This window comes from Suillus bovinus, assembly GCF_016758785.1.
Source record: "Suillus bovinus strain UH-Sbo-P2 chromosome Unknown EDB93scaffold_40, whole genome shotgun sequence".
Classification (NCBI taxonomy): domain Eukaryota; kingdom Fungi; phylum Basidiomycota; class Agaricomycetes; order Boletales; family Suillaceae; genus Suillus; species Suillus bovinus.
In genome coordinates this window covers 233208-257438 of record NW_024542096.1, presented here as the reverse complement: position 1 = coordinate 257438, position 24231 = coordinate 233208, and the positions used below count along the sequence as shown (strand labels likewise).

General features: G+C 46.4%; 8 protein-coding genes across 8 annotated transcripts; 3 read left to right on the top strand and 5 right to left on the bottom strand.

Annotated features, from left to right (window-relative positions):
* Window positions 1-66: 66 nt before the first annotated feature.
* Window positions 67-1524, bottom strand: EDB93DRAFT_1155023 (uncharacterized protein). Its single transcript, XM_041449843.1, has 5 exons — window positions 937-1524; window positions 771-886; window positions 628-722; window positions 484-560; window positions 67-426 (listed from the first exon to the last, which is right to left on the bottom strand). Exons 1-5 carry the CDS (start codon window positions 1101-1103, stop codon window positions 156-158), a joined length of 726 nt encoding a protein of 241 aa, XP_041306278.1. The 5' UTR covers window positions 1104-1524; the 3' UTR covers window positions 67-155.
* A 169-nt stretch (window positions 1525-1693) lies between these two features.
* On the top strand, window positions 1694-3121 carry EDB93DRAFT_1251871 (uncharacterized protein; the record flags this gene model as incomplete). Its single annotated transcript, XM_041453214.1, has 5 exons — window positions 1694-1832; window positions 1888-2105; window positions 2162-2371; window positions 2422-2623; window positions 2739-3121. 5 exons carry the CDS (start codon window positions 1694-1696, stop codon window positions 3119-3121), a joined length of 1152 nt encoding a protein of 383 aa, XP_041306277.1.
* A 920-nt stretch (window positions 3122-4041) lies between these two features.
* Window positions 4042-6074, top strand: EDB93DRAFT_1291165 (uncharacterized protein; the record flags this gene model as incomplete). Its single annotated transcript, XM_041454561.1, has 13 exons — window positions 4042-4085; window positions 4138-4201; window positions 4260-4391; window positions 4441-4504; window positions 4562-4693; window positions 4751-4801; window positions 4841-4863; window positions 4960-5119; window positions 5171-5187; window positions 5328-5348; window positions 5397-5422; window positions 5476-5650; window positions 5710-6074. 13 exons carry the CDS (start codon window positions 4042-4044, stop codon window positions 5734-5736), a joined length of 936 nt encoding a protein of 311 aa, XP_041306276.1. The 3' UTR covers window positions 5737-6074.
* Window positions 6075-6234: 160 nt separating this feature from the next.
* Window positions 6235-7953, bottom strand: EDB93DRAFT_1251869 (uncharacterized protein; the record flags this gene model as incomplete). The annotated part of the gene is made up of 13 exons (XM_041453213.1): window positions 6235-6483; window positions 6534-6582; window positions 6636-6861; window positions 6914-7054; window positions 7105-7164; window positions 7216-7362; window positions 7417-7430; window positions 7483-7511; window positions 7565-7603; window positions 7665-7679; window positions 7738-7757; window positions 7809-7841; window positions 7899-7953. The coding sequence occupies 13 exons, from the start codon at window positions 7951-7953 to the stop codon at window positions 6235-6237; spliced, it is 1077 nt and encodes a 358-aa protein (XP_041306275.1).
* Window positions 7954-12261: 4308 nt separating this feature from the next.
* On the bottom strand, window positions 12262-13515 carry EDB93DRAFT_571093 (uncharacterized protein). Its single transcript, XM_041456749.1, has 10 exons — window positions 13290-13515; window positions 13200-13232; window positions 13129-13148; window positions 13059-13073; window positions 12959-12997; window positions 12876-12904; window positions 12810-12823; window positions 12729-12761; window positions 12497-12510; window positions 12262-12445 (listed from the first exon to the last, which is right to left on the bottom strand). The coding sequence occupies exons 1-10, from the start codon at window positions 13339-13341 to the stop codon at window positions 12347-12349; spliced, it is 348 nt and encodes a 115-aa protein (XP_041306274.1). The 5' UTR covers window positions 13342-13515; the 3' UTR covers window positions 12262-12346.
* A 769-nt stretch (window positions 13516-14284) lies between these two features.
* On the bottom strand, window positions 14285-15063 carry EDB93DRAFT_1105144 (uncharacterized protein; the record flags this gene model as incomplete). Its single annotated transcript, XM_041447479.1, has 6 exons — window positions 14285-14365; window positions 14423-14606; window positions 14663-14733; window positions 14785-14824; window positions 14872-14906; window positions 14956-15063. 6 exons carry the CDS (start codon window positions 15061-15063, stop codon window positions 14285-14287), a joined length of 519 nt encoding a protein of 172 aa, XP_041306273.1.
* A 3909-nt stretch (window positions 15064-18972) lies between these two features.
* Window positions 18973-19517, top strand: EDB93DRAFT_1088049 (HSF-type DNA-binding-domain-containing protein; the record flags this gene model as incomplete). Its single annotated transcript, XM_041446099.1, has 4 exons — window positions 18973-19109; window positions 19160-19226; window positions 19273-19326; window positions 19377-19517. 4 exons carry the CDS (start codon window positions 18973-18975, stop codon window positions 19515-19517), a joined length of 399 nt encoding a protein of 132 aa, XP_041306272.1.
* A 2404-nt stretch (window positions 19518-21921) lies between these two features.
* Window positions 21922-23808, bottom strand: EDB93DRAFT_1251865 (kinase-like domain-containing protein; the record flags this gene model as incomplete). The annotated part of the gene is made up of 8 exons (XM_041453212.1): window positions 21922-22239; window positions 22298-22513; window positions 22563-22609; window positions 22660-22690; window positions 22746-22931; window positions 22986-23033; window positions 23086-23209; window positions 23261-23808. The coding sequence occupies 8 exons, from the start codon at window positions 23806-23808 to the stop codon at window positions 21922-21924; spliced, it is 1518 nt and encodes a 505-aa protein (XP_041306271.1).
* Window positions 23809-24231: the final 423 nt, after the last annotated feature.

Below are 24231 nucleotides of genomic sequence, written 5' to 3'. Positions count from 1 at the left end.
TCACTACCAGCTACCTATCATACGTTTATACGCTCAAACAACTCACTTTCGAAAGTCACTTCAGTCTGAAGTATATAGTCCCTTATACAATAAATTACTGTGTTCAGTATTCATACCAAAATCCGAAATCTCGATATAAGTAGGGTATATTACGATCACCAAGTCCTTGGCGTCCGTCGTCTCATTGGATATATTCCTACATCTACCTCCGACCGCCAAATTTGTCGTCTTCGCCACCTCCAATAAACAAAAAAACTTGCTGTCGATATGGCTAAAAGGCCAAGCACCCCGCCTAAAGTCGCACCGATGATGATGCCTGTTCGCTGGCTGGTATTCGAATTCACTGTGGTCGTTGAAGATGGTAAAAGGCTCGGAGGAAAAGTTGACGTGGGTAATGACGGTATTGGAAGATAAGAGGAGGTCGCACTATTGCACATACGCGGTATTTGGCGCACTCTCTGACAAAGACTAGAGAGTGCTTACCTGTTATTTGTAACGTTGAGCGTGATCGACTCGACGTCCAAACGGGTGGGAGAAAGCTCTTGGAGGAAAGTGATGCCCTAATATTGTCGTCTGTGACTCGGGCAGGTTTTCGGCGATGATAATCTGGCTGATGTTAGTATTGACCTGTTTTGTAATTGTGACGCCGCTCGGATCAGCGGTGAGGGAGAAATTGACGGTCGCGTTGGAAAAGGGAGATGTGCGCAGATATAGCGTAGATGCTACATAGCATGAGCATAGTTGTAAATTGATGGAATTAAATGACACACCTCTAAAGGTCAAAAACAACTGGGGCACGAAGTTGCCGGTTTGTGGTATCGGGCCTGTTGTGCTAGTAACAATTACCGGTGTTCCATTAATGCTAGGATAGTCAATGTATGTTTGCCTTGACATAAGAGTTAACGACCCAGTTCGTGGTAAGAATGAAACGCTCACTGCCATGCACTAAGGCATTCTATATTTGAAACATTGCATAGTGGAGGAAGGTAGACGATATCTGGATTGGTACTCCCAATGATGACTTGCTGTTGAGCGGAAACTACCAGAGTCACGGTGCTAAGCAGACAAAAAGAGAGAAATAACCGAGAAAAACGATGTGGCATGTGATGAACATGCGATAGCAGGGAGTGTGGCGAGAAGGGTTGCTTAAAGCCGAACCTTAATGGTTATAACGAAATAAAGACTTCTGGGTGACCAGGAAGGGGTGAAGCTTAGGTTAGAAACCGGAAATACCATGTGTCCTAACCTCGTTACCAGTATGAACTTCTCTAAGATCGACGTTCATAATCAAGAAATAAGCGCTGGCAGACAGGCACAGGCTGGAGCTTATGTAGTGGCTGCTGGGTCCAGTTTGGACAGACTGTGGGTGGCAGCTGGCTGCTGTGAAAAGCCGCGTATCACAACCGATTAATTGCTTAAAGAATTAATCACCTGGTGGACTTGACAGAAGAACTTGTGAGTAGACTTTGACCAGGTATTCGACCTGCGGTCCTGCGCACTATCAGCCTCTCGGACGAGGCCCACGAGGGCCATTGACCTGTGTGACTGTGTGACTGTGACCACAATTGTGTGTGATGCTGAATGTTTTCACTCCTCGTTCGTCCGACGTCTTCGCGAGCATCCTCTTGTAGGATCATTTCACTCTTTTGCACTTACATTCTTTATAAAAACACGGCCAAAACCAATACTAACCATGTATGAAAATCAGGACTTGGAGAGGCGTAACTACATGCGCTTGATCGCTCGTTTCAGTCCAAGTCTTCCTGGATCTGCCTTGACTTCTGCTCCCACTACTAGTAGTGCACCGACCACAGCTGCACAGAATTCTGGCAGTGAGCTCACTTACAGTACTTGCAATTTAACGGAAATGAGCTAACCAATATACAGCCCCAGGCACTACTTCGACTCCAACCATAATTACCCCCACCCCCACCTCCGCCCCTGTAGCTACTTCTACCCAACAATCCTCCCCTTCCATTGCACCCACTACGTCCTCTTCTTCATCCACCTCCTCGTCAACCCTATCCTCAAGCACTGCTACCTCCTTAAGCACTTCTACCTCATCTACGTCCTCAACCTTAGCCCCACAAACTGTGCTGTCCACCGTCAGTATCTAACCTTTTTTTTTTTTTACACATACAGACTATTGATTATCCGGTAGACCCCTCCAGCAGCAGCATTCACCTTGTACTCTACCTCCATGCTCACATCGCCAACTCATATCGTCATTAGTACCGGAACCATCGCATCTGCAACTCCTTCTTCAACTGCTGGCTCTTCAGGCTCTGTTAACACTGCTGCAGTCGTAGGTGGTATCGCTGGCTGCCTCGCCGGTGTGGCTATACTGGGTTTCCTCATCACGTGGTGCATCGTATGTCTTATTTTTGAAGATTCGTTTCGTCTTCTCATTTTAAATTCTAGCGCCGAAAACGCCAGTCTGATGAAGACGAATGGAGCGCTTCAGCCTTCAAACGTCAGTCTGCTATCCTTGTGGATGATCCAGAGCCATCCTTCAACCCCCGTCCACCAACCATGATCGAACGTCACAACGCATCCCCTGCACTCAACGCTCAACACAACTATCAGAACTATTACGGTGGTTATGGTCAACAAGCTGCCTACAGTGATACCTTGCATCCTCAAATGGCAGTGCCGCATACCCCCCATGAGGATCAACAGTCACCTTACTAGGCAACCGTCCAGTGCGGCATACTTATCTCATCAATCATCCGCTGCAGGATACCCCATCCCTAACGATCCTCAGGCTCACTATGTCAATCTCGATCGTTCCAGCGTAACTCCATTCCAAGCTGCCCAATATGCCGATATATCCCGTCAGCTGGGCAGTGACCTACATTCCACTATGGCTCCACCCCAGCACTCGGATTCTCTATTGCCTAGCCCGTTTGATGACAATGCAGCAGAAGAAACCTATCATACACAGGATGCTGTGCCTCGTGCACAATCTCCTGGTTACGCTGTGGATCCTTTTGCTACCGCTAGCACGGCGTCTGCACCTGAGCCGGTCCCAGCGTCCCGCAGGCGAGACATCTCCAATACCCAGCGGCCCGATACCGTATACACCGTGTACGAAGAAGGCGATGCCTATGGTGGTATCTAATCGCCGCCGCAACCAAACCCAATCTATTTATTCATGTTCCTGCTTTACGGTCTTCGAACTGTACCGTCACCCCGTCATCTGTCACCTACTTTATCTTATTGTTGCCTTTCAGCTCTCTTATATTTCTCTGTGCATGCTGGCCTGCTGGTGTTTATGTGGTTGTCAGGTCCCGCCTCAAACCCGTCACGTACACACCTTTACTCTTTCACGCTCTCCGACTACCCTGCGCCACCTCTCACCCATTGTGAAGGATCATTCGATGCTTGAATGTGCTTTTACTTGCCGGTTAACGAGCCTCTCCTCGTCGATACCTATTTCTTACTCTGGTACTGCTCACCAAGAGCTTTTCTCAGTTTCACTGCTTGTATTGTTATCATCTTTGATCGCTTTCCAGACCGCCCTTTTTGCAAGCGCCTGGTCTTCTAATTCAAGATATGTTCACTGGTGGACACATAAGAATTACCCGTCAGGCCTGAGGTACACCGTTCGACATTACTCTAATGGAACCTCCCAGGCCAAATGTACAAAAAAAGTCTCACTCTCCTCAATTTAAGCGCTGTCGTAAATGTTATACGCCTACCAAACACCTCGCATGGTTAGCCTATCGTAATGTCTTCAGGGCGACCCACTGTAGGGACTGCCAGTGCTGGTGACTGTTATCAGTCTTGTCGCTCACCAAGGTTCTGTCATTGTTCTACCGCTCGCTCAGGTTAGGTTCAAACTTCGTTTATCCCCTACATATCTATTACGTTGGTTGCCCATGTCATTGCCAGTGAAAGTTGAGAGCTAGAATGGCCTGTGGTTGTCTGGACACCCTATTAAAGTGTGCCAGCTCTTGGATCTCAGTACTGGGTCTGTTTGCAGTACCCGTTCGTTGTTAGATCGATCTTACCTCTGTAACTGTTTCATCCATGTTATCCATGTCTCTGTCTCCCCAGTTCATGGAAGGCCTTTGGGTGCGGAAGTATGTCTATATATCGTACAACATCTTTGAATTCTCACCTAATATTGTCTAGGTCATTCTCCGCAGCTGGCCATACGTTACTAGTCTATGACTATCTTCTAACTTTCAGAGAAGAAGTGAGTTTATTAGCTGACATGCATCATATTGATGTTCACAATATACCCTTGGTTGCAGTTCGTCTACATCTGGGACTCCCCCTGGACGGTTGTCAAAATCTTGTTTCTTTTCAACCGGTATGGAAACCTCATTGGACAGACTGCCATCTGGCTGGAAGAAGCTGGTCTCCTTGCACATAATTCTCAAGAGGTGTGTTGTAATTTTGTGAGTAGACATCAAGTGACCGATTTTATGCCAGTTCTGTCAAGGCTTCTCAATTTTCACTACTTGCTTTATGTTTATATCCACCGAGTCGGTCCACAGTACGTACGTCTGCTCGATAGTCAATTGCAGGTCTTGAGGGTCTTGGTTTTTTTCAGTCCTCGTGCTCGTGCGTGCATGGGCTATCTGGGGAACTCGAAGAGGTGTGATGAATATCCTCGCCTGGAGCTACGTGGGCTACATCGTTATGCTCTTGGTTGGCGCAACGTTCCATTTACATGCCTATCATCGTGAGTCATTTTGTACCGTTTTTATGTTTATTCGTAAAAATAGTTGTGCTGCGGTAGTTCACTTCGAGTTCCTCCAAGCGATTCATGTTTGCGTGACGAAAATGCCTAGTAAGTGATTGTCATTTGACTCCTACAGCATATTAATAGTCTGCTACTTCACAGAATATGTGGTAAGTTGCTTTTACATCGTGTTTAGTATATCGACGGACGTCTCATGGACATCACTAATATATAACGCTAGTGGTTAATTTACGTCGGAAGGTTAGGATGTTCTGTTCTGCGTGCTCACGCTTGCTGAAGAACATCCCCCAAGCTTTATTCTCGACACAGTACTTTTCGTCTTGACGATGCGAAGTCTCAGGAAATACTCAAGGGAATTTCAGCAACTCTACCCGTCTAGTCTTCTCCATGTACTCTTTCGAGACGGTGAGCATGCTTTGTGGTGCACTTCGTTCGCAATTAATCACAATTATATAGCTACCTTATTTTTCATCGTGAGCGTAAAAAAATTTGCATGATGTATTTCGTTGTCAACAACACAAATAGGTTAGTATATTCAGTAATGCATTGATTAGTCATTTCTTGGTGAGACTTGTTCATAATCTTACTCTTTCTATTGGCTTATGGTGTCCAGGGCTGCATTTGGGAACGTCAGGTATTCCTTATTTATAGCGGACCGTCGTTATTTCTGACTGATTTACAGAATTCATTATATTTTCTTGGTAAAGGGTGCGTTCGCCATAATGCAACCCCATCACATTCAATTAAGATTTTACATGTAGGTTTGCGACTCCGTTACTTTCAGTAGCTGGTCAGCGCCTAGTCCTGAACCTTCGAGGTCTTCAAACGCGATCCTACGCAACCCGCGATCTCAGCCGTGAAATGGACAGGCAGCTTCAAGCATTTGCTGAGGCGGGCCTGGATGATGTGGAAGAGTTGGAAGGTGTGCAGGAACAGGTGAGTAATAGAAATATGATTTCAAGGTCTATGGTTGACTTGGTAACCATTTGTTGTAGGGTGTTGTTCAGTGTCAAGATGCTTAGAAATCCAGTGAACGTGCAAAGTTATGCTTGCTTTTGTTTCTCGAATTTTCTTTGCGTTTTCTTTGTGTTTCCTTTGCTCCTTGTAAATCTTGGTATATATCCAGTATCAGGTGTATCCTTGACTATCTCCGACTGTATGTACTAATGGGTAGCTAGCCTGCCTTGTAATCCTTCTGCAGTTCTGCTATCTTCTGTTTTATCGTCGTCGTTCCAGTCTTGTGTAACCTTATGACCGATTCCACCACCTCAGAACCTCATGAATATATCCTGATTGGCAAACCTATATATATGTAGTGATGCCAGACTTGAAATGAAATTGAATACATGCATGTTTAAATATAAGAATTTGCAAGCAGACTCAGGATCCTCAGGATCTATGTAGGGTTGACCGAGCCTAGGATAACTAATTAAACGCTGCAAGGTTATATTCCAGGACACACTTCTTGTAACCATAGGTGATCATTAGAAGTAATTTATTCATAAATACAGATATCAGTGTCACGCAGTCTCTGCCTCGATGCCCTCCGTCTCTATGCTAAACGTGGACTCAGGATGCTCCACGCAAGGACTCATCTCCTGCTCCTCAAAGTTCGGTGGCGAAGTCCAGCATACACAATCGGCGAACGTCGTGCTGACATGTACGCATTCCTCATTGGCATGCGTATCCCAAATGCTGATGATAAGACGAGGCGCAAGAATAAAGGGCGCTGTACCGTTGAAGAGTTCTGAGAGACTCATGGCTGGCGTCTGTGAATGTATGCGTCAATCAATTTCTGCATAGCTTGGAAAATTCATACTGGAATGTCAGCCCATAATATCACTAGTAAGAGTTGATTTGTCAGATTCCTAGCGAGATGCAATTATTTCTTTTAGAACTCAATGGACGAAGCGGAACTTACAGGACAAAGTACATGATATGATACCGGACAATCATTACCATGTAGGTATTAGGCTTCATTTTGATCCTCCTCTGTTCTATATAATGTTTCACGAGGGTGATGACCGCGAGAACGACGAGCAAGATATCATAGCACATGATGGGGATAGAAGTATAAATCGCAAGCATAGGTCCTGTGTTGAAGGAAAGAGTGCAGTACTTGGTGTTCAGAGTCATTATCTCTTTCACTATGGAATGAGCGGGTCAGATTGCAGCCAAAGAGATCAGGGACAAATTTACCAGAGAACACTTGGCGTCGACTGTACAAATAGATGTCTGTCCCTATCGAGAGGGCAACGATAGGCAAGAACAATCCCACCAGAACATGAAGTACGAGCTTGGATTGGTTGCATATGGCATAAAGACGCCAGATGAGAATAACTGCAGATACGGGATTGGTACGTGTAGCGGGATAAGAATGTATATCTTACCTTCTGCAAAGAAGAAATACACCGAAAACCCCCATTCAATCAAAACGATAAGATCGTAGCCTGTACCAATTGGACGATGAACGAATGCGCTTCAGGTTGAAAATGACATACGTACAGCTAGATAAGAGGACAAGTGGTGGGGTTTAGTTCGATGTGAAATGAATTGGTAACGTACGGCTGAGAGATGTATTGAGTAAAAGTTCTTGAACGGTAGAAGGCGTATGCTCACTGATTCAGGTATATACAACAGACCTCCCCCTAGTGCAAGTCAGTCAACGATGACCCGAGTTGGCGTAGGCTAGTGACACATACAGCAGGCGCACACCCTAGTGTGAAAACATGTCAACATGATGTGTACAGTGTGAGGGGACGACATACATTGCTAGGAAAAGCCCAAAATATCGAACCTAGTAAAAAGCATCGTACCTTTGACTGAACACTGTGGCAGGGCGAAACTCACAACAAGGTACAAGCATGACATCAACGACCACGGTCTTTTCTGGAGATTCAGGTAATCTTTGGGTTAGGTTTATCGTCTAGATAAGGCGCTTGACACTGACCCAAACATACTCAATCTATGCCAATAATCAGAACCATCAACACTCGACCGACAGAAAAAAGGTTCTTTGTTACCTCCTTGCTGAACAGAAGAACTAGATGATCTTTCGCTCAGCAAGAGTACATGATTCACCAAGACTACTAACGGTACTCATAGGATATCAGGGCGATAGCTGCTACTGCAATCGATGTTCAGCACGCTGATGTTGACAGATCAGGTTAAGGAGTTGACGAACCAGACACATTGTTATTCCAGCGGAGAGCGGCAGCAGCAGCCTCTTCTTCCGACATGGCACTGTGCAGATGGAATGGAGAATTCGAAGAGGATTAGGGTTGTTGGAGTAACTTATGATAAGGCACAGAATTTCCTCAGGTCAACTCGCGATTGCCTCCGAGTCGTGGGGACTGAGGTATTCGTCCGGATCCTTCATTTGGTGCACTAGGATTCGGAACTAGATGTAATGAAAAATGTAGTAGGAAATAGTACCGAGTTTACCTGCGCTTCCTGTTGATTTCCAAGTCGATGTTCTCCATCAACGAATATACATCACACCCAAATTCAAGACTGATGACTCGGAGAATACTAGTAGCTGTTATATTTTGGTTGGATTCTTCACTGCCAGTACTCGCACGGTATGCCAGTCGTCATGATGACGCTTATAATAGCCTAGAGAATGTGAAGTCTTATCAACTGCGCACCTTCAACATCGGTCTATAAAGCGCTTACTATTGATATGGATAACGACGCCGCCTTTCAGCCTGAGGAAGCACAAATCAGGCCGGGAACGATGGTAAGTTTTCATCTCATAGGGACAAGTTAAAGTTGGGCGCACATGAACCACCGCCCACGCGGCCACGCCTGGCCCACGTCCATGATGGTCACTACTAAACATGGTAACCTTGGATAATCGTCGGACTTTAAATCAGACTAAACCCTTGCGGGGGCAGAAATATTTTAGTACGAGTTCTCAGCAATTGGCAGATTGGCAAAAATCGGCAGAATTATGATTTTGAGCATCCAGCATCGTCTTTGCACGGAGACTCCAAATTCTCTTTTGTCCCGCGACTGTGCCTGCGTGCCGCGAGCAAGGCAAAGACAAAGCCAGGAGCCCGAGCTTCCCCTACTCCAACCATGCGTCCATGGGTCAACTGGCCACAGCGGTCTGGAACATTTTTGCAGTTGTCGTCAGCATCTATGCAACATATGGTAGCCTGATTCAGCTTAGATAAATTTTACCATCATTCAGAACATCCATATGTGCGCACGCATACTACAAGATCAAGGCAATTGGATGCCGCGAGTATGTGTTTCACTCGTATGGAAAATCTATATCTCCGCGATGCCGTTTCGGATGTCAATGCTTAGAAATCCACACCAGATTTTTGTTTTGCGGAAGCGCGCACTGGCAAATAGGTCGTCGCAGGATGTCTGTGATGCAACTTCTATGCTTCTTCATGAACTGACATGAAGCACAAACCACAGGCCGCACGGCGCCCGTTTGTCGATGATACTTCGGTAAGGCCCCTGCAGGGATTCCGATATTATCTAGGTGTACCTGCAACGAACCCGTCAGATAATATGCCAAGCATGTTGGCGACCAGAATTGCGCACGGGTGGCATATTGCGAGTATTCGACTAATTTGGGAGACTTGAAGGTGCACAAATTAATGAAATCACAGGTCGGAAAAGCTCAGCGTGTATTTGTATGCATCACTTTAATTTCGTCCAGAAGTTGACGAGGTACTTGTTATATGTGGTACCTGAGTTGCCAGATCCTAGTAGTGTAGTCAGCCAATTAAAAACCATCGAATATTACTCTCTAGATGACTGGCTTGGATGAGCGAGGCCCAAGCCATAGTGTCCAGCAGAGCATCGCGAGGCAGACCACGTTATTAACACCTACTGCAGTCACCCGTCTCCTAGGATAAGAGTCTGTTAGCTAAAGAAAGAGGATCGCTAGGATGGCGGGAATGGCAGCGGTTCCGAACCTGCGAAAGTTCTCATCAAGGGGCAACTGAGCCTCTGCTACCCCAACTGCGCTGACCTTGTGGGTCTGTTTGGGTTAACTATTGAGCCTATATATCTAATGAGAGTGCAGGACCTGTCACATGATTGCAACCGCAAGATGAGAACCGGCCAGCTGCGTCCAGTGACCGTGACCCACCGGAAGGGTGGTTTACGGTTGGAAGGGAGGCTAGTAGGGGTAGGCTCGAGTCTCGTGCACATCGAGACACTAAACCCACTCACCATGAGACCCCTTTTGCTCGAACTGGAACACCGCTACAACGTAAATCTCCTCGATATTCTCCAGTTCATTCCAATCAATATGGCTTCCCTTGAAAATAAAATTCGTCGTCCAGGTTGTGAGAATCACCATCTAGTGAAGAGTCTGAAGACACCTATGCAAAAGACCTTTGAAGTTCATTTACTAAGGTTATGTCAAGTGAATAGTGTTTGGGATGTTTGTTCTTTGGGTTTCCGCACGGGTAACACCGCAGGTCGGAAAGTCGTCACACCCACCACAGAGATACACTGGCCTGTAAACATGGAAAACACCACGGGTACATTATCAAGAAGATTGTACATGATATCGACGGCGATACAATGAATATCACTCTGAGCACAGAGAATCAATATTGCTAGTACATGGGTCAGCCTGACTGGGTAAGTCTTACCCACCCAAACACCGCCAACGTTGACGTTGAACCATCGTCGTGACTAATAACTATCCTACACTGTGCCGTGCCCGCCAAACCCTTCAGCATAGAACCGCGGTGTTACCCGTACCCATGCGTTTCCCTAGCATCATGAATTCAGAACTTTTTTCTGTTGACAAAGTGGTCAGTGATGATTTTTCGAGTAGGACGACCCTTGGACTTTTTGACGACATTCTGGCGTGCACAGAGGCTCAGACACACTTGGGCTTCTGCCCACAACACTGCTTGTAGCGTATAGCGAACCTTGCACAGTGGGAACGTACTCCCAACTTTGAACGTCCCTGATAATCAAATATATGAAAACCTGCTGTCAGAGAGAAGAGGGCTAATTAAAACCTCTTGGCAGCAGCTAGTGCAGTCGAGACCAAGAAGCTGGAGTTATAGCCGCAACCTTGTGATTCCACAAGACTAGACTTGAAGCTGAGGTGTTCCAGTGGATTATGCAATATTTTGATGATAACCCTGACCTCAGGAAAAATCCGTGATATGAAGGTTTATTCAACCCTACCTGATCTCGCAGACACTGTCTTGATAATGGCAATAGCACTGCTAAGTTACAACAGGACGTGATTCCCCCATGAAATTGCGTTCATGAACCGTTCAGACACCAACTCTCAGCTTGCATCGAGTTCCTCGACCCTTCCGAGCCTGACACCACGCATCATTCATCGTGACACTCGGTCAAAATCAGATCCATGTAAAAGTGATACAAATATCAATATCAAGTGCTAGTGTCAGGATCAGAGATTCAGTGTCCAAACCAGCGCCAATAGAAACAAGGTATGCATACGACAGTATATGAGCTTGGATTCATGAAGTGCAGGAGTGGTAGTATCCACTCCAGAACCGTTGGCTCTGGACGGAACACAGTCGAATATCGCTGAGTGGTCCTAAAAAGGCAAAGTCAGAGTCTATTCCCTGGTGGGTACCCTACACATTTTATTACCATACATGTGTGTTCCGACTGTTGATAGTATCTATCCCCTATAGGTAGACCTAATCTAATCTTTCCCAATACTGGATCGGTTATCCGAAGTATTGTCGATATCGCTTTTTTGAATCTTTGTTTATTGTCCGTTCATGTTAGGCCGAAGCCCTATGGCATATGGACAGTACGTACAACATAGTAAAACCATCGTGATATATGCGCTGCAAGTTTTTGTACATTACTCTAATATTGACAAAATATAATATCCCACTCACTACTCCAGTATCTTCTAGTCCCGCGCTTGCCTAAACAAGATCTGGTCGTAGTGCTTGTCCGAAGGTGATCCCGTCACCACTCTCTTGATTCTATCTCAGAACTCATTTCATGCTCCTCAAATAGCACCGGCGAAGTCCAACACCCGCAATCCTCAAATGTCCTACTGACATATACGCAGTTGCGATAAGCATGAGTATCCCAGATACTAATGGTGAGACGCGGCGCGAGAATATATGGCACGGTACTGTTAATGAGCTCTGAGATATTCACCAACGAGACCTGTGAATGATAAAAGGTGACATGAGCTGATTTCTGTAAGGCGTCAGAAGTATCATACTGGAGTACCAGCCCATAATACCACCAAAAATATTTGGTTTATCAAATTCCTATCATAATTCGATTAATACTTTCAGAACACGCTAGAACAAAGGAAATGGGACTTACAGCGCAAAGCACACAATGTGAAGTCGAACGATGATAGATACAGATGTGTTAGGCTTCACGTTGATCTTCTTCCGTTCTTTGAGGTGTTTTACGAGTCTTACAGCCGCGAGAACAAGTAGGAGGATATCATAGCACACCATGGGGATAGAGAAAAAGGCCAGAAGCCAAGGCTTTTTCTTGAACCAAAACGTGCAGTACGTGGCGTCTGCAGTTATTATTTCTTGTACTACGAGACAGGGATTAGGTCTTGGTCAACGCCAATAAACATGCACCTACCTGAGAAGATGCTGGATTGACTGTATAAAAAGATATCTGTTGCTAGTGATACGGCAACAATGGGTAGGAGCAACCCCAGTAGGATCCAAAGAAGGAGCTTTGAACAGTTGTACAGCGCATAAAGACGCCAAATGAGAATGACTGTAGATGCAAATTCGGTACGCGCAACGTGTTGCGGCATGCATCACTTACCTTCTGCAATGCAACTATATGCGGAATAGCCCCATTCCATAAGAACGACAAGACCGTGACCTATTTCATTTTCATGATGAGTGAAGGCAGTTCATGTTGAGATTGGTATACTTGCAGCTATATAGATGAGAAATCAACAATTATTGAAACCGATTTTCGATCGAAAGCAAGACGTACGGCTGAAACATGGGGGTCAACCAAAACTCTGTGAAGACAGGAAGCATCGCTACACTCACTGATTCAGGCATATACAACAGTCCTCCCCCTAGAGCTAATCAGCGAATGATGATTAACTTAACAAAGCATTACACACAACAACCCCAAAGCCTAGGGTCAATGTCAACATACAATCTACCGTTTGAAGGATACAACGACGTACAGCGCAAGGAAAAGTCCAAGATATCGAACCTAGTATAGAAGAAAATCAAAGATCATGCAGTACCATTGCGGCACTAAACTCACAACGAGATAAAGATATGACATCGGTGACCATGGGCGTTGCTGGAGATCTAGTCAGTTTCCACGCTAGTGTCATTGCGCAGATTTGGGGTTGGACACTGACCCAGACATATTTGATCTACACCGATCACAGCCATAAGTATTTGATCGTCATAAAAGAAGTGCTTTATCACCTCTTTGTCCAAGTGAAGAACTAGATAATCTTTCTTTCAGCAAAAGTACAAGAATCTCAAAGGTCACTGACGGTATTCATAGGATACAACGGTAATAGTTATCACTGGATTCAACAATCAGCATGATTGTTCCATCGTAAATCGTTTCAAAGCTGACGAACCGGAAATATAGTCATTCCATCGAAGGCCACTGACAGCCTCTTCTTCCGACATGACACTTTCAAATTGATAATGCCACTGATCATTGAGGTACAACACTTATAAGGCGCAGAATTTTCGCGCCTTGTAAAGCCATGGTAGGCGGTGTTCCACGAGGTATAAAAATTGTAAAAGAGAGCACCGAATCGCAGTTTGCACTCAATTCATGTCGGCATTAGTAATAGCCCCCCTGCCAACAATAGCCAACTATCGGCGAACAGCCATTCCGCCCGGACCCACGACCGACAAGGGTGTAACGTCATGACTAGAAGTTTCATTGACCGTCTATATCATGCCCTGGTGGCAAACGTTCTTCGGCATTTTATAGCCTCGAAAATGTGGAATGAAATCTTATCGGCGGCTCGCGTCAATTCCAGGCCCTTAATGTTAGCGCCCGTACACTAATATTACATGGGTCTTGAGGGAGCAGAGATGAGGTTCAGCGAAGACTCTATAAATACTATGTGTACGGAACGTACCAAGCTTTAATTTACCCCCTAGGTGCGACAAATAGCAGAGGTCAATCGATGTCCTGGTTCTGTCAGGCCGCCCTTGTGCCTACAAAAGTAAATATGACATGATGTGCGTCAGGCAAGTCATGCCGTGTTCGTGGCTGGGCTAACGTTGAACGTTGAATATTGAGACGTTCACATTGTTGGTGTAAAATTTATACAACAATCTATCAAAAGTTATCCGTGTGGATCAATCAAGTGTATTTGATACGCATGGTAGCATTGATGGATCACTAGATGAAAGCAATCGATCAAGTTGACAGCTGATGAGTAAGATCATTAAGTTTCATGCCTATACCGGCAGGAAGCACTGTCTTCCCTCTAGCAGTCCGAATAAGCGGGGATCAAGAACCGACACTTCGTTAGCCAATGGCACAAAGACGAGCGTGGCAGAATGCTGGGGTTACGAATTGATTCCAATCGAAAGTCGCGCATTTAGTTCGTATTCACAAGCGCCCGTTCCCTGTAGTTTCAGGAGGAATATCCCGATAATCACGACCCCGCTCTGAAGGTGTGATGTCACGTGGCTATCAGAAGAAAGATCAGAGATGACAATATTGACGAGGGATAACTTGCGAGCGCACATCGACTGGACGATACCTCCCGTTAACATGGGAAACACTAACGCTATGCCCGTTCATGTGGTGAGATGGGGGCAGTGCCATTGGAGGTGCTGCGGGGTGTGGATATATTGTCGGAGAGGGGCGGGTGAGATGCATGAGGGAAGGGGTTGCTGGAACTGTAAGATTGATGGCATCAAGAAGCAAGCTTAAAATAACCAAGCATGTCAGTAACGCAGGCCGAAAAAGCAAAAGCGGGCGCACTCATTCTCAGCCTGAAGCTTCCGCATGCGTGCATTCGCAAGCTCAAGATCTCTCTCAAGTACCTCGCGTTCCTAGTAGAGTTGAACATACTGCTTGAAGAGTGCTCCGGTTAAGATACGTACCCCTACAACTTGATCAAAGCGTTCTCTCAAAACTTGAAATCTGGCAAATAGTGAGCCGACGTGGGGATGCATGCAATCGAAACGCACTTTTCTTTGAACTTTCCACGAGGTACAGCTGGTGCCTAGACAATAGTAAGTTTCAGGCATGGCACGTTACATCAAATAAATTACTCTGGCTTTATTGGTGTCATCGACTGGTACTTTATCTCCTACGCGTTGCCCTTTCTGCATTTTCGAGTCTATGTGTATCGGTCGTGGTGGCAGAGGTGAGTTGTCCATGCTGTAAATATACTGTTGTTATTTCAGGTTCAGTTGTTTAAGACCTGCAGAGCGCTAATAACATTCGTATGGACGGGGCCCTTGAAAGAAACCTGGCTGCACTGAATCCCAACAAACACCGCATAGGGTTAGTAAGCACAACTTTGTTTGTTCCAAATTATTACATAATATTATTCATTGTGCTCTGAATTCTTTGAAGGGCGCTGGCAGAACGCAATTGTATTATTTTTTGGGGTGCGCGTTTCGTATCAGGGGGAAAGGTAACCTTATCAGCATCTCATATACTAATAAGTAGGGCAGAGCTTGTTCGAACTCAAATTGGGATCTTGCAATGGTGTCAACCGAACATTATATATACCATGTCCATCACCGTGGACTTCGACGACTTTGTGAAGCACACCACAGACTCCTAGAGGTAGCATGATTAAGCAAAGTGGATGCTAGATATATAAATGGACTTTTGGGATATGTATAACGTATAGTCCAAGCATGCTCTCCGACTCCCTGCACATTCCTGGCAACCGCCAATCACTCGGAGAACCTCTTGTGGACACAGAGCTCCATCGGAGGACCGATGAATTCTACAGGGTGCAAAACGTTGATTCCACTGGTCCCCTGATGTGCCACATTCCTGGAAAGCAATCGTAATAGTCAGGCTGGTCCCTGCATCTGAGTCAGATATGAGCTTGGCATACAAACAAATACCTGTACATGACCATGGAATGACAGAATACTCCGTGACAGCTGAGTTACGTAGAAAATGATGAACAGTGATTTCAAATAGATATCATGGCGGGCCGACATACCGAGATGTTTGGAGAGGATACTGAGGTTGAGGCAAGAAGCAGCGGCAAATTCAGCGATTGCATAGCTTCAGTGGGAAAAGATAACCTTGCAAAGTATGACACGTACGTTGGTATCAACTGACAACACCATGAAGCGGCTCCTAACGGTACGTCCTTCCGAATTGTCGCAACTCACAGAAGCGTTTCACAGTAACAAGATGCGGTGCGAGAACCTCTCACACATCGTGGAGTACACAGCCTATGATGCCAAAGAACGGATATCTCCCTCATAAGGGCACTGATGGTGCCAGACTCGGAGAGAACAAGTTCTTCTGGTAACTTCCAATGAACATGATGCACTTGATTCTTTTGTCCGTAGTTCAAACTTACCTCCTGAAACGTGTGTCATGTATATTCTGGCCAGGAAGAAGGCAACAAGCAAAAACAATATCTTCCTAGATCCTGGTGCGTGGCATATAAGCATATGACCGAATGATGACAATGACTTGCGGCACGTTTCAGTCTAGTCAATATCACTGCTCAGCATGAGAGATGTGAACATTTGCATCGAAATTATAATTATTTTCCTGGAAACCTAGTCAGTGATGAGCTTCAGAGGATCAAACTCTAAACAAAATCACAGCGGCTGCTGCGGTTGTCATATTGAACCAACAAGATAAGGATCTAACTTACCCCTACACAGGGGTGCAATTAATTGGACTTGAATGACAAGCAGGTAGACATGCAGAATACGCACTATACCTGACACTGAGAGTGATGGAAGACTCTGTATGCCGCTAGTCAGAAGGAATACAGGAAAGTAAATTTACTCAACACGTTGATGCTATTTATGAGAGGTGATTATTAGCACAGCGCTAGTCTTTTTTAGCCTTGCAAACATAACCTGTATGCGGTATTTCAATATAGCACACCTATGATATTTAGAAGATACTACAAGTCACTGACTGCACCATAACATAAGTTACGCACACTGGAACTCTGACAACACTTGTTTTTTCTTGAGACAGTGCCGAAAATATTTCGAGAATATCAGTAATTTTTAGGACTACCTTAAAATGCTCACCCCAATCGTGATATTAGTACCCCCGGGCCGGCACTGCAAATCCATAGTTAGAGGGTTTGGTTCGGTTGGATGCGGAACCATATAATATCAAATCATGATGGCCTACATACCACTCAGGCCTGACATGTTGTCGTGGTATGCTAGCTTAAAAGATTACAGGCTCGAAAGGGAACCGAGTTGTTATGAGTTGTTTTGCCGGTGAGCTTCTGATCTCCGCGATCATCAACCCCTCGCCATCCTAGTAGTACGACCCAATTTCGTTCGCCTCAACGGCTGCCTCATCGACAAATACGTTCTTACCGGTGTTGAATACAAGCACCCGGGGAGTTTGAAATAGCTATTGGATTTGCAGCGGCTATGGGCTATGCCGATGAACTACCAATTCTGACTTGAAAACATACGATTCATTTTCACCTTTTCGAACAGCAACCAACCAAATTATCGGCAGTGTCCATCTGTCCTGTGCGGTTTACTCGTGTTCTCTTCTGAAAGAATCTTTCCATCTGAAAACTAATTATGATCCCTGGCAGACATCCAGAAAAGTCATCTATAAGCCCAAGATCGTCAGGGCTACCAGCAGTTTTCACCCTCCCTGGCGCGGTGCACTCACTCGTGCTACAGCCCGTTAAATTCATTGTAACGTGACATATCTGAGTCTGTGCGTTTCGAAGAACAATTTGAACGCTACCTGGGAGCAGGTAAACTACCGCTTTCACGATCAGCACGGACGCGCGCGGAACAGCCAATCGATCGCTAGTCTCTAGGTACACTCACTCGTGCTACAGCCAGGTAAGTTCATTGTAACGTGACATCTCTGAGTCTGCGCGTTCGGAGAACAACTTTAACGCTACCTGGGAGCAGGTGAACTGCCACTTTTCACGATCAACACGGACGCGCGCGGAATAGCCAATCGATCGCTAGTCGAGATGATAGGTTTACTAGTGGGGCGCTCCCGCGATTACGTGTTATCGGCTGCAGATCGCTATACCAGAAGCTGGTTCATGGTTTGGAAAACGCACATAGTGAGTGTACTAGAGTCTGTTATTTCAATTTTGGCCGGTTATTAGCCGCCTTGAGCGAGGTGCCATTAATGGCCGAAGTACAGCCATAAGTGTTGTCCCCAGTCTGAGGTATCATGTCCAAGGTGAAGGAGTGGACAGGTCGTGAATGCAGGCAGGCATGCATGTGGGGTGAAGGGATCAATATTCGGATTAATAATTAACTAGCTTAAATGGGGATAAGATGACATGCTGTGTACACGTTTGGGATGACATAATGGGATTAAAAGGATTGACCAAGGTTGTCACTTGTTACTTACTTACTTTAAACATGGACTACGATTATTCAAACCAAGAACAATCACCGAGACAATGGTCATCGACAACTTCTACTGGTTTTTCATCACCCGTGTCGCCTTCACCGGGTTACTATTACACTCCAAATCAGCAACAATCTCCCTCAAGACCAACTAGTAGTAATCTAACGCTCAACCTCAGTTCACTTTCAGTATCTTCACATCTTCATCACGGTGTATCTCCTATAACACCTACATCTCCTCCAAATTTCAGTCCGGCTCATCTCAGTCCACAACCTCCTACATTTCAATTCAACTTTGAACCAACAGACGACTCATCTCTCTTACTGGCTCAACGTCGTCCAAGTACAGGATCTCATTCTACTTCATCAGGCGAATTAGTAGTAGAAAAGAGTGTACCACGTAAACGAAGTCTCACAAACACCGCTCCTCATCCTCCACCGACTAATCATGGCCACGGTCACTCTCATTCTTATGGAGGACACGTACTTCCGCATCCAATCATAACAACAACAGCTTCATCGCCCCCTTCAATGAGCGAACCTTCTTCACAAGGTCCGCTCACACCGGCTAGTTCACAGCCCCAACATCGGATCGATATAAACGCGACATACGATGATCCCGATGGCATAACATCTTATTCAATCCCAGATCAAGCCGACAGCGACGACGAAGGCCAAAAATCTAGTACAACAGGTCCTAGTCTAGGCGTCATCGGTAAACCAATGGGCACCAATAACTTTGTAACAAAGCTTTATCAGTGCGTTCAATCCACTCTTTCATATCTATCATTCAATATCTACAGGATGATCAACGATCCAAAGAGCCAGTCTTTCATCGCATGGACTGAACTCGGAACAAGGTCAGTACTATACCATCATTCTCACGTTCTAGCTCATTCGCTCTTTCTAGTTTCGTCGTTTCAAACGTAGGCGAATTCAGCAGGAGCATCCTCGGTTCTCATTTCAAACACAACAATGTCTGTTTCCTCTTCACTACAATTCAAACCACTGACACTCCCACAGTTTTCAAGCTTTGTACGCCAACTCAACATGTACGGCTTTCACAAAATCAACAGAGTCTGTACCTATCTCCACTCGCCTTCACCATCTAACATCTTGTAAAACAGACACCACGCGCCCAACGCACATCAACGACATCTCAGACTTGGGAATTCAGCCATCCCAAATTCCTTCGCGCACGTCCAGACCTCTTGGACGCCATTAAACGTAAAGCTCTTGAGCCTGATCCTCGTGAACGTGGACGGTAAGTCCCCTCAATCACCGCCATCAACCTAAAATTCATCTACCCCTAGCGTCGAACTCCCTGGCGAAGTCGCTCGTCTCCTAAACGACATGCGAGACGAGAACAAGGCCCTTTGGCGCGAGGTCTCACGTCTAGGTGGACGCGTCCCTTCTCACATCGCCAACACACTATCCCAATCTACTAGTAACTCCCCCCCGAAGTTACATATCGGGGGAGATGATGATGATGATGATGGCAGTGACGAAGGGTTTTCATTCAATATCATGGGGCCTAGTAACAGTATGGGCATGGGAGGAAGCGACGCTTGGATGAATTGGGCAGGTGCCGAGATGCGCCGTGAACGACGGAAAGTGGAGAAATTGACCGGAATTGTAAGGTCGCTATGCGACGCAATCGGAACTGGTATGTTCTTCTCTCCACATTTCAACCTATCACTAACCCTATACATAGTATCACCGACTCTAATTCAAGAACTCAACGCCCTAAACGCATCAAGTCCCTCCCCCTCCCCAGTACCTCCAAGCCCAATCCCAAGTGAGCACAGCCCCAATATCTACATCACCTCGCCCCCCTCACCATCCCCCTCACACTCTCCCTCGCATTCGCACTCTTCCCAAGGCCATGGTCACGGCCACCACCACCCCTCGGTCCCAATGCTCAGCATCCCCCAGTACGCCTTGCACACATCAACCCCCTCTCCTACCTCCAGTGAGTTCTCCGCCTTCGGTCGGCACGGACACGGGCGCCAACCCAGTATCACCCTCACGCCCACTCCTGATGTAGACGCGCACGGGATGCGAGAGCAAGGAGGGAGGGAGAAGAGGCAGAGAAGGACGGGAAGTGTCGTTAGCGTGGGCAGTGTTGGGTCTTCGATGGGTGGTGGATCTCCGATGGTTTCTCCTATGGGAGGCGGGTCTGTCTCTGGACTTGGCGGTGCTTCGATGGGGGGAGATGAAGATATTGAGGGGGAGATGAATTTGAGTTTGGATCTAGATTTGGATATGGATGTTGGTGGTGAGAAGAAGCAGCAGCATCAAAGGGCGAGGAGCGATTCTGCGCCTACATGGGTTACAGCCCAGAACGCTGGTACTAGTGCCGGTGCCGGTGGGGGTGTTGGCATCGGCGGGCTTACTGCGAATTGGGGACGGCCGAGGAGCGGGAGCGGGTTTGGGAGGTGATCGCCGTTGGGATTCATGCCTGGTGTTTGAATGTTGCGCTTTTTTTCTTCCTTTTTTACACTTTGATTTGCTTTTCCTGCGACTGCTACTTGTATCCGTTTTCACGCTTGCGTGTTTTTTTTTTAGTTTATCCTTTGCTATCTTTCCTCCCCTTCCTTTCAAAATCGTATGCTTCAGAACTTATTATCGATCTCGCCGGCCCTATCACCTATCTGTATATTTCTATCAGTATCACATCCTCCCCCTCCTTCCTCCTACCTGGCACACTTGCGAGTTCCTTGCCACACTACTACGCCAGGAGACCTGCTTCCCTTCCACGCCACGCCACGCCACCTACTTGCCATACGCCACACCATAACGCACGCTCCATCCGTACTAGACCAATCCTATACATACCCGCTCACACTCCCTGGTACATATTGTATGCGCTGCTCTAGACACGAGTACATCAATCGCTCCTTTTTTTAGACTTATTGTTGGTGGTGCTGCTGCTGCAGTGCCCCGCCTTGTTCCTTTTTCTCTTTAGAAATTCGATACCCTTCTTCGATTTGTTATTGCTTTTCTGATGGGAACATGGGGGAGGCTTCGCATATCCACCCGATTATCAATTCGTCGTAATACTTTACCTTACATGGCGCCGCATCGACTGCGGTGGGGTGTAATGAAACTATCACATATGATGAATTGCCAAGTCTAAGTGTTCACTGCGGACCATGCTGAGTCTTCGGATATTAAACTCGGGCTTCAGCTAGCGTCATTCATGCACAGCTTCAAAGTGCCAAGGCTTCGTGCGATGCGATGACCGGAATTCGCGGAACGCGTGAGGTGTTCGTGTTTTTTGTTGGCAAGTGACTCATCTACGTATACACTATGTATTAATTCATACGCAGCTGCATTGCAAGCAAATGGCTAGACGGACATTAAACAGCAAGACACAACTCCGATACCATAGGGCCCAAACCAGGTAAAGGAATGACTACAACAAAACTAGTAAGTACTACTAGGAGTAAACGCACGCGGGTGCGTGCAAATAGTATATTATAAACAGCCTTCGTGTCCCTTGAGATCTACGATACAGTTGCGTGAGGGGGCCATGCACTGGCAATGGTTAATACAAGAATAAACGAAAGGAGTCCTGAATGCCTGTTCGTGAAAAATATATCTGCATCATCGTCACCATCATCATCACCTCTAGCACCGAAGAATGCTTCCGTTATTATAGTCTAACACCTACGTAATTATTGTCAAGCGTGGCCTTTTTGATGGACCGGGACTACTTGTAGGGTGTGCAGCGGTAGAATCAGGTGCGTCGTGGCCACCTACAGGGAATGGGAGTAATCTAATTTTAATGTCTCGGATAAATTCGAGGGCGGTGCCAGCCGTGGGTCGTGAGGCTGGTGATAACGACCAGCACTCGCGGATAAACGGCCATAGTTCACTGACAAGAGGAGAGTGGGACGAACAGCGAGGGGTGTTTCCTTGTTGAATCTCCTGTATGATGATCACTTCCCGTTTGATCTCGTGCCAGGGTACTTTGCCTGATAAGACCTGCAGATAAACATATCGTCGACTTTGCTGAACGCTGGGGATGGCTTTGGGTACTTACTTGGAGCATGATACTGCCGAGGGAGTAGATGTCGCTGCACGTCGTCGGCTGAACGTCATCTGACAGGAGGAACTCGGGAGCTGTCCATCGTACTGCGCCTGGATACATAACGGTGGCTGCGAGGTACGTCGAACCAGTCTGCAGGTCGCCGAGCATGCTTGATAGTCCAAAGTCGGCGATACATGCAGTCATGTCCCCGAGGATAAGAACATTAGACTTTGAACACATGAGTTCGTGGATTAAGTAGGGGGAGGTGGTTACGTACCCCAGTGAGATCGCCGTGGGTCACGGGATTATTAGGATAAGAGTGTACTGTAGAATTATACTCAGAATGAATTAAAGACAAGTAAAAAGACACGGACGGTAAGTGAGACCAGAGACGATGTCGTCCAACTGAGCAAACAGTACCGTTAGAGATAGAGGACAAATGCAAATGATACGATCATACCAAACTGAGTTGATCAGCAATAGTGATGATCGACCAACATTTCTCCAGGCAATCGGTCAAAGTTCCATTTGCAGCCCAAGGGGCAACAAGGGCCATCGAGATACCAAAGCCGAAAGCATAACCCATAAATTCCATGACATTCGGGTGATTGAGTCTTCTCCAAATGCCCATTTCTCTCCTCAGTCTCTATAACACATAACTATCAGACCGTGGGTATGGGCGAGCAGTGCTCTGGCAAACCTTCGAGGTCTTTTTGTCAACTTGGAATCTGAAGCCTTTGACAGCAACCTGAAACACCCTATAAGGATATCCTTGTCATCGATTCACATGCTGTACGAACCGGGATGCACCTGGTACCATCATCGTAAGTACACTTCCAGACGTTGCCAAAAGCACCCCCAGCTATGGGATCAAGGCCATAACTACGAGTAATCCAACTTGTCAAGTCGACAGGGGTCGTCGGACTGTACGTGTATTAGCAAGACTCTGGAAAGTTCAAACAAACAGATTGTCACCTTCCGGATTGCGTATTGGGAGATATGGGCGTGGGAAGCATCCCAGAGAGATCACTAGCAAATCCACCCTCATAATTGACATTCCCTTCGACAACTATGCCGTTTGGACCAGAAGCACTTGGGGATAGATACCCATACACTATCTGATCCTGACCATGTGCCGTACTCTTCTCAAAATTGGAGGAGCGCACAGGGGAATCAGGCGTGATGGGAAGTTGGCCAGATGCACTCCGGAGATATTTCATATCAAGTCGTGGCAACTCAATACGCGAAGTAGCTGATTGCCAGTTGTAAGCGCTGGAGGGCGAAAAATATGGGCCTGACTCGGAGTTGGGAGAAACCGATGCGGAAACGTACGTGGGAGTGGATTCGCTTGGCAATATCCGCACACTCCCCAATTGTGCGAAAGGGCTGCGTAAGTCAGATGCGTCCGACAAAGATGTACTGACACTATCTGCAACATCGGGAGAGGTTGCCGCCGAGGAGACAAGATGAACAGAAAGAAGATGTACAGATTCTTTGTGCTGGACGCTCGATGGAAATACCATTGAATTGATGCAAGTCCAAGTATCTGAACGCGATGACTATTGGAGTGGCATACAATCCAAGCTTCACGAGTCACAAGTGAGAGGGGACTGCTGCGGGGAGAAAGTTGTCCGTGGCAGGCACGTCAACTGTCAACTTTGTACTCTGCTCGAGCGCTTGCAGCGCCCAATGCCGAATTTCTTGGAGGCAGGGCAGTTACACATGCAGCATGTTCTGTTTGGAAGGGCTCAGGCTGTCCCCTCCGGCACCTGAAAATCATGAGAGTCATCTCAAACGTCCATTACGGTTGCTTTGGTAAACCTGCCGCCTTGGATACTCACAGCATTTGAGGGAAATTGGTATGACCCAACACTATAATTATGAGTGATTCAGGTACTCCGAGTTTGGTTGATGGATGTCGCAGTATGTGACGCTTCGAATGTACA

Bases quoted from the DNA above. Each gene is read 5' to 3' on its own strand.
- EDB93DRAFT_571093 (XM_041456749.1), bottom strand. From the start codon at position 13,341: ATGTCGGAAGAAGAGGCTGTCAGTGGCCTTCGATGGAATGACTATATT. The intron at 13,233-13,289 runs GTTCGTCAGCTT...TGTTGAATCCAG, and splicing joins ATGGAATGACTATATTTCCG to TGATAACTATTACCGTTGTA. The intron at 13,149-13,199 runs GTCAGTGACCTT...AAGATTATCTAG, and splicing joins CGTTGTATCCTATGAATACC to TTCTTCACTTGGACAAAGAG.
- EDB93DRAFT_1155023 (XM_041449843.1), bottom strand. From the start codon at position 1,103: ATGCCACATCGTTTTTCTCGGTTATTTCTCTCTTTTTGTCTGCTTAGC. The intron at 887-936 runs GTGAGCGTTTCA...TCTTATGTCAAG, and splicing joins GAATGCCTTAGTGCATGGCA to GCAAACATACATTGACTATC. The intron at 427-483 runs GTAAGCACTCTC...TATGTGCAATAG, and splicing joins CTCAACGTTACAAATAACAG to TGCGACCTCCTCTTATCTTC.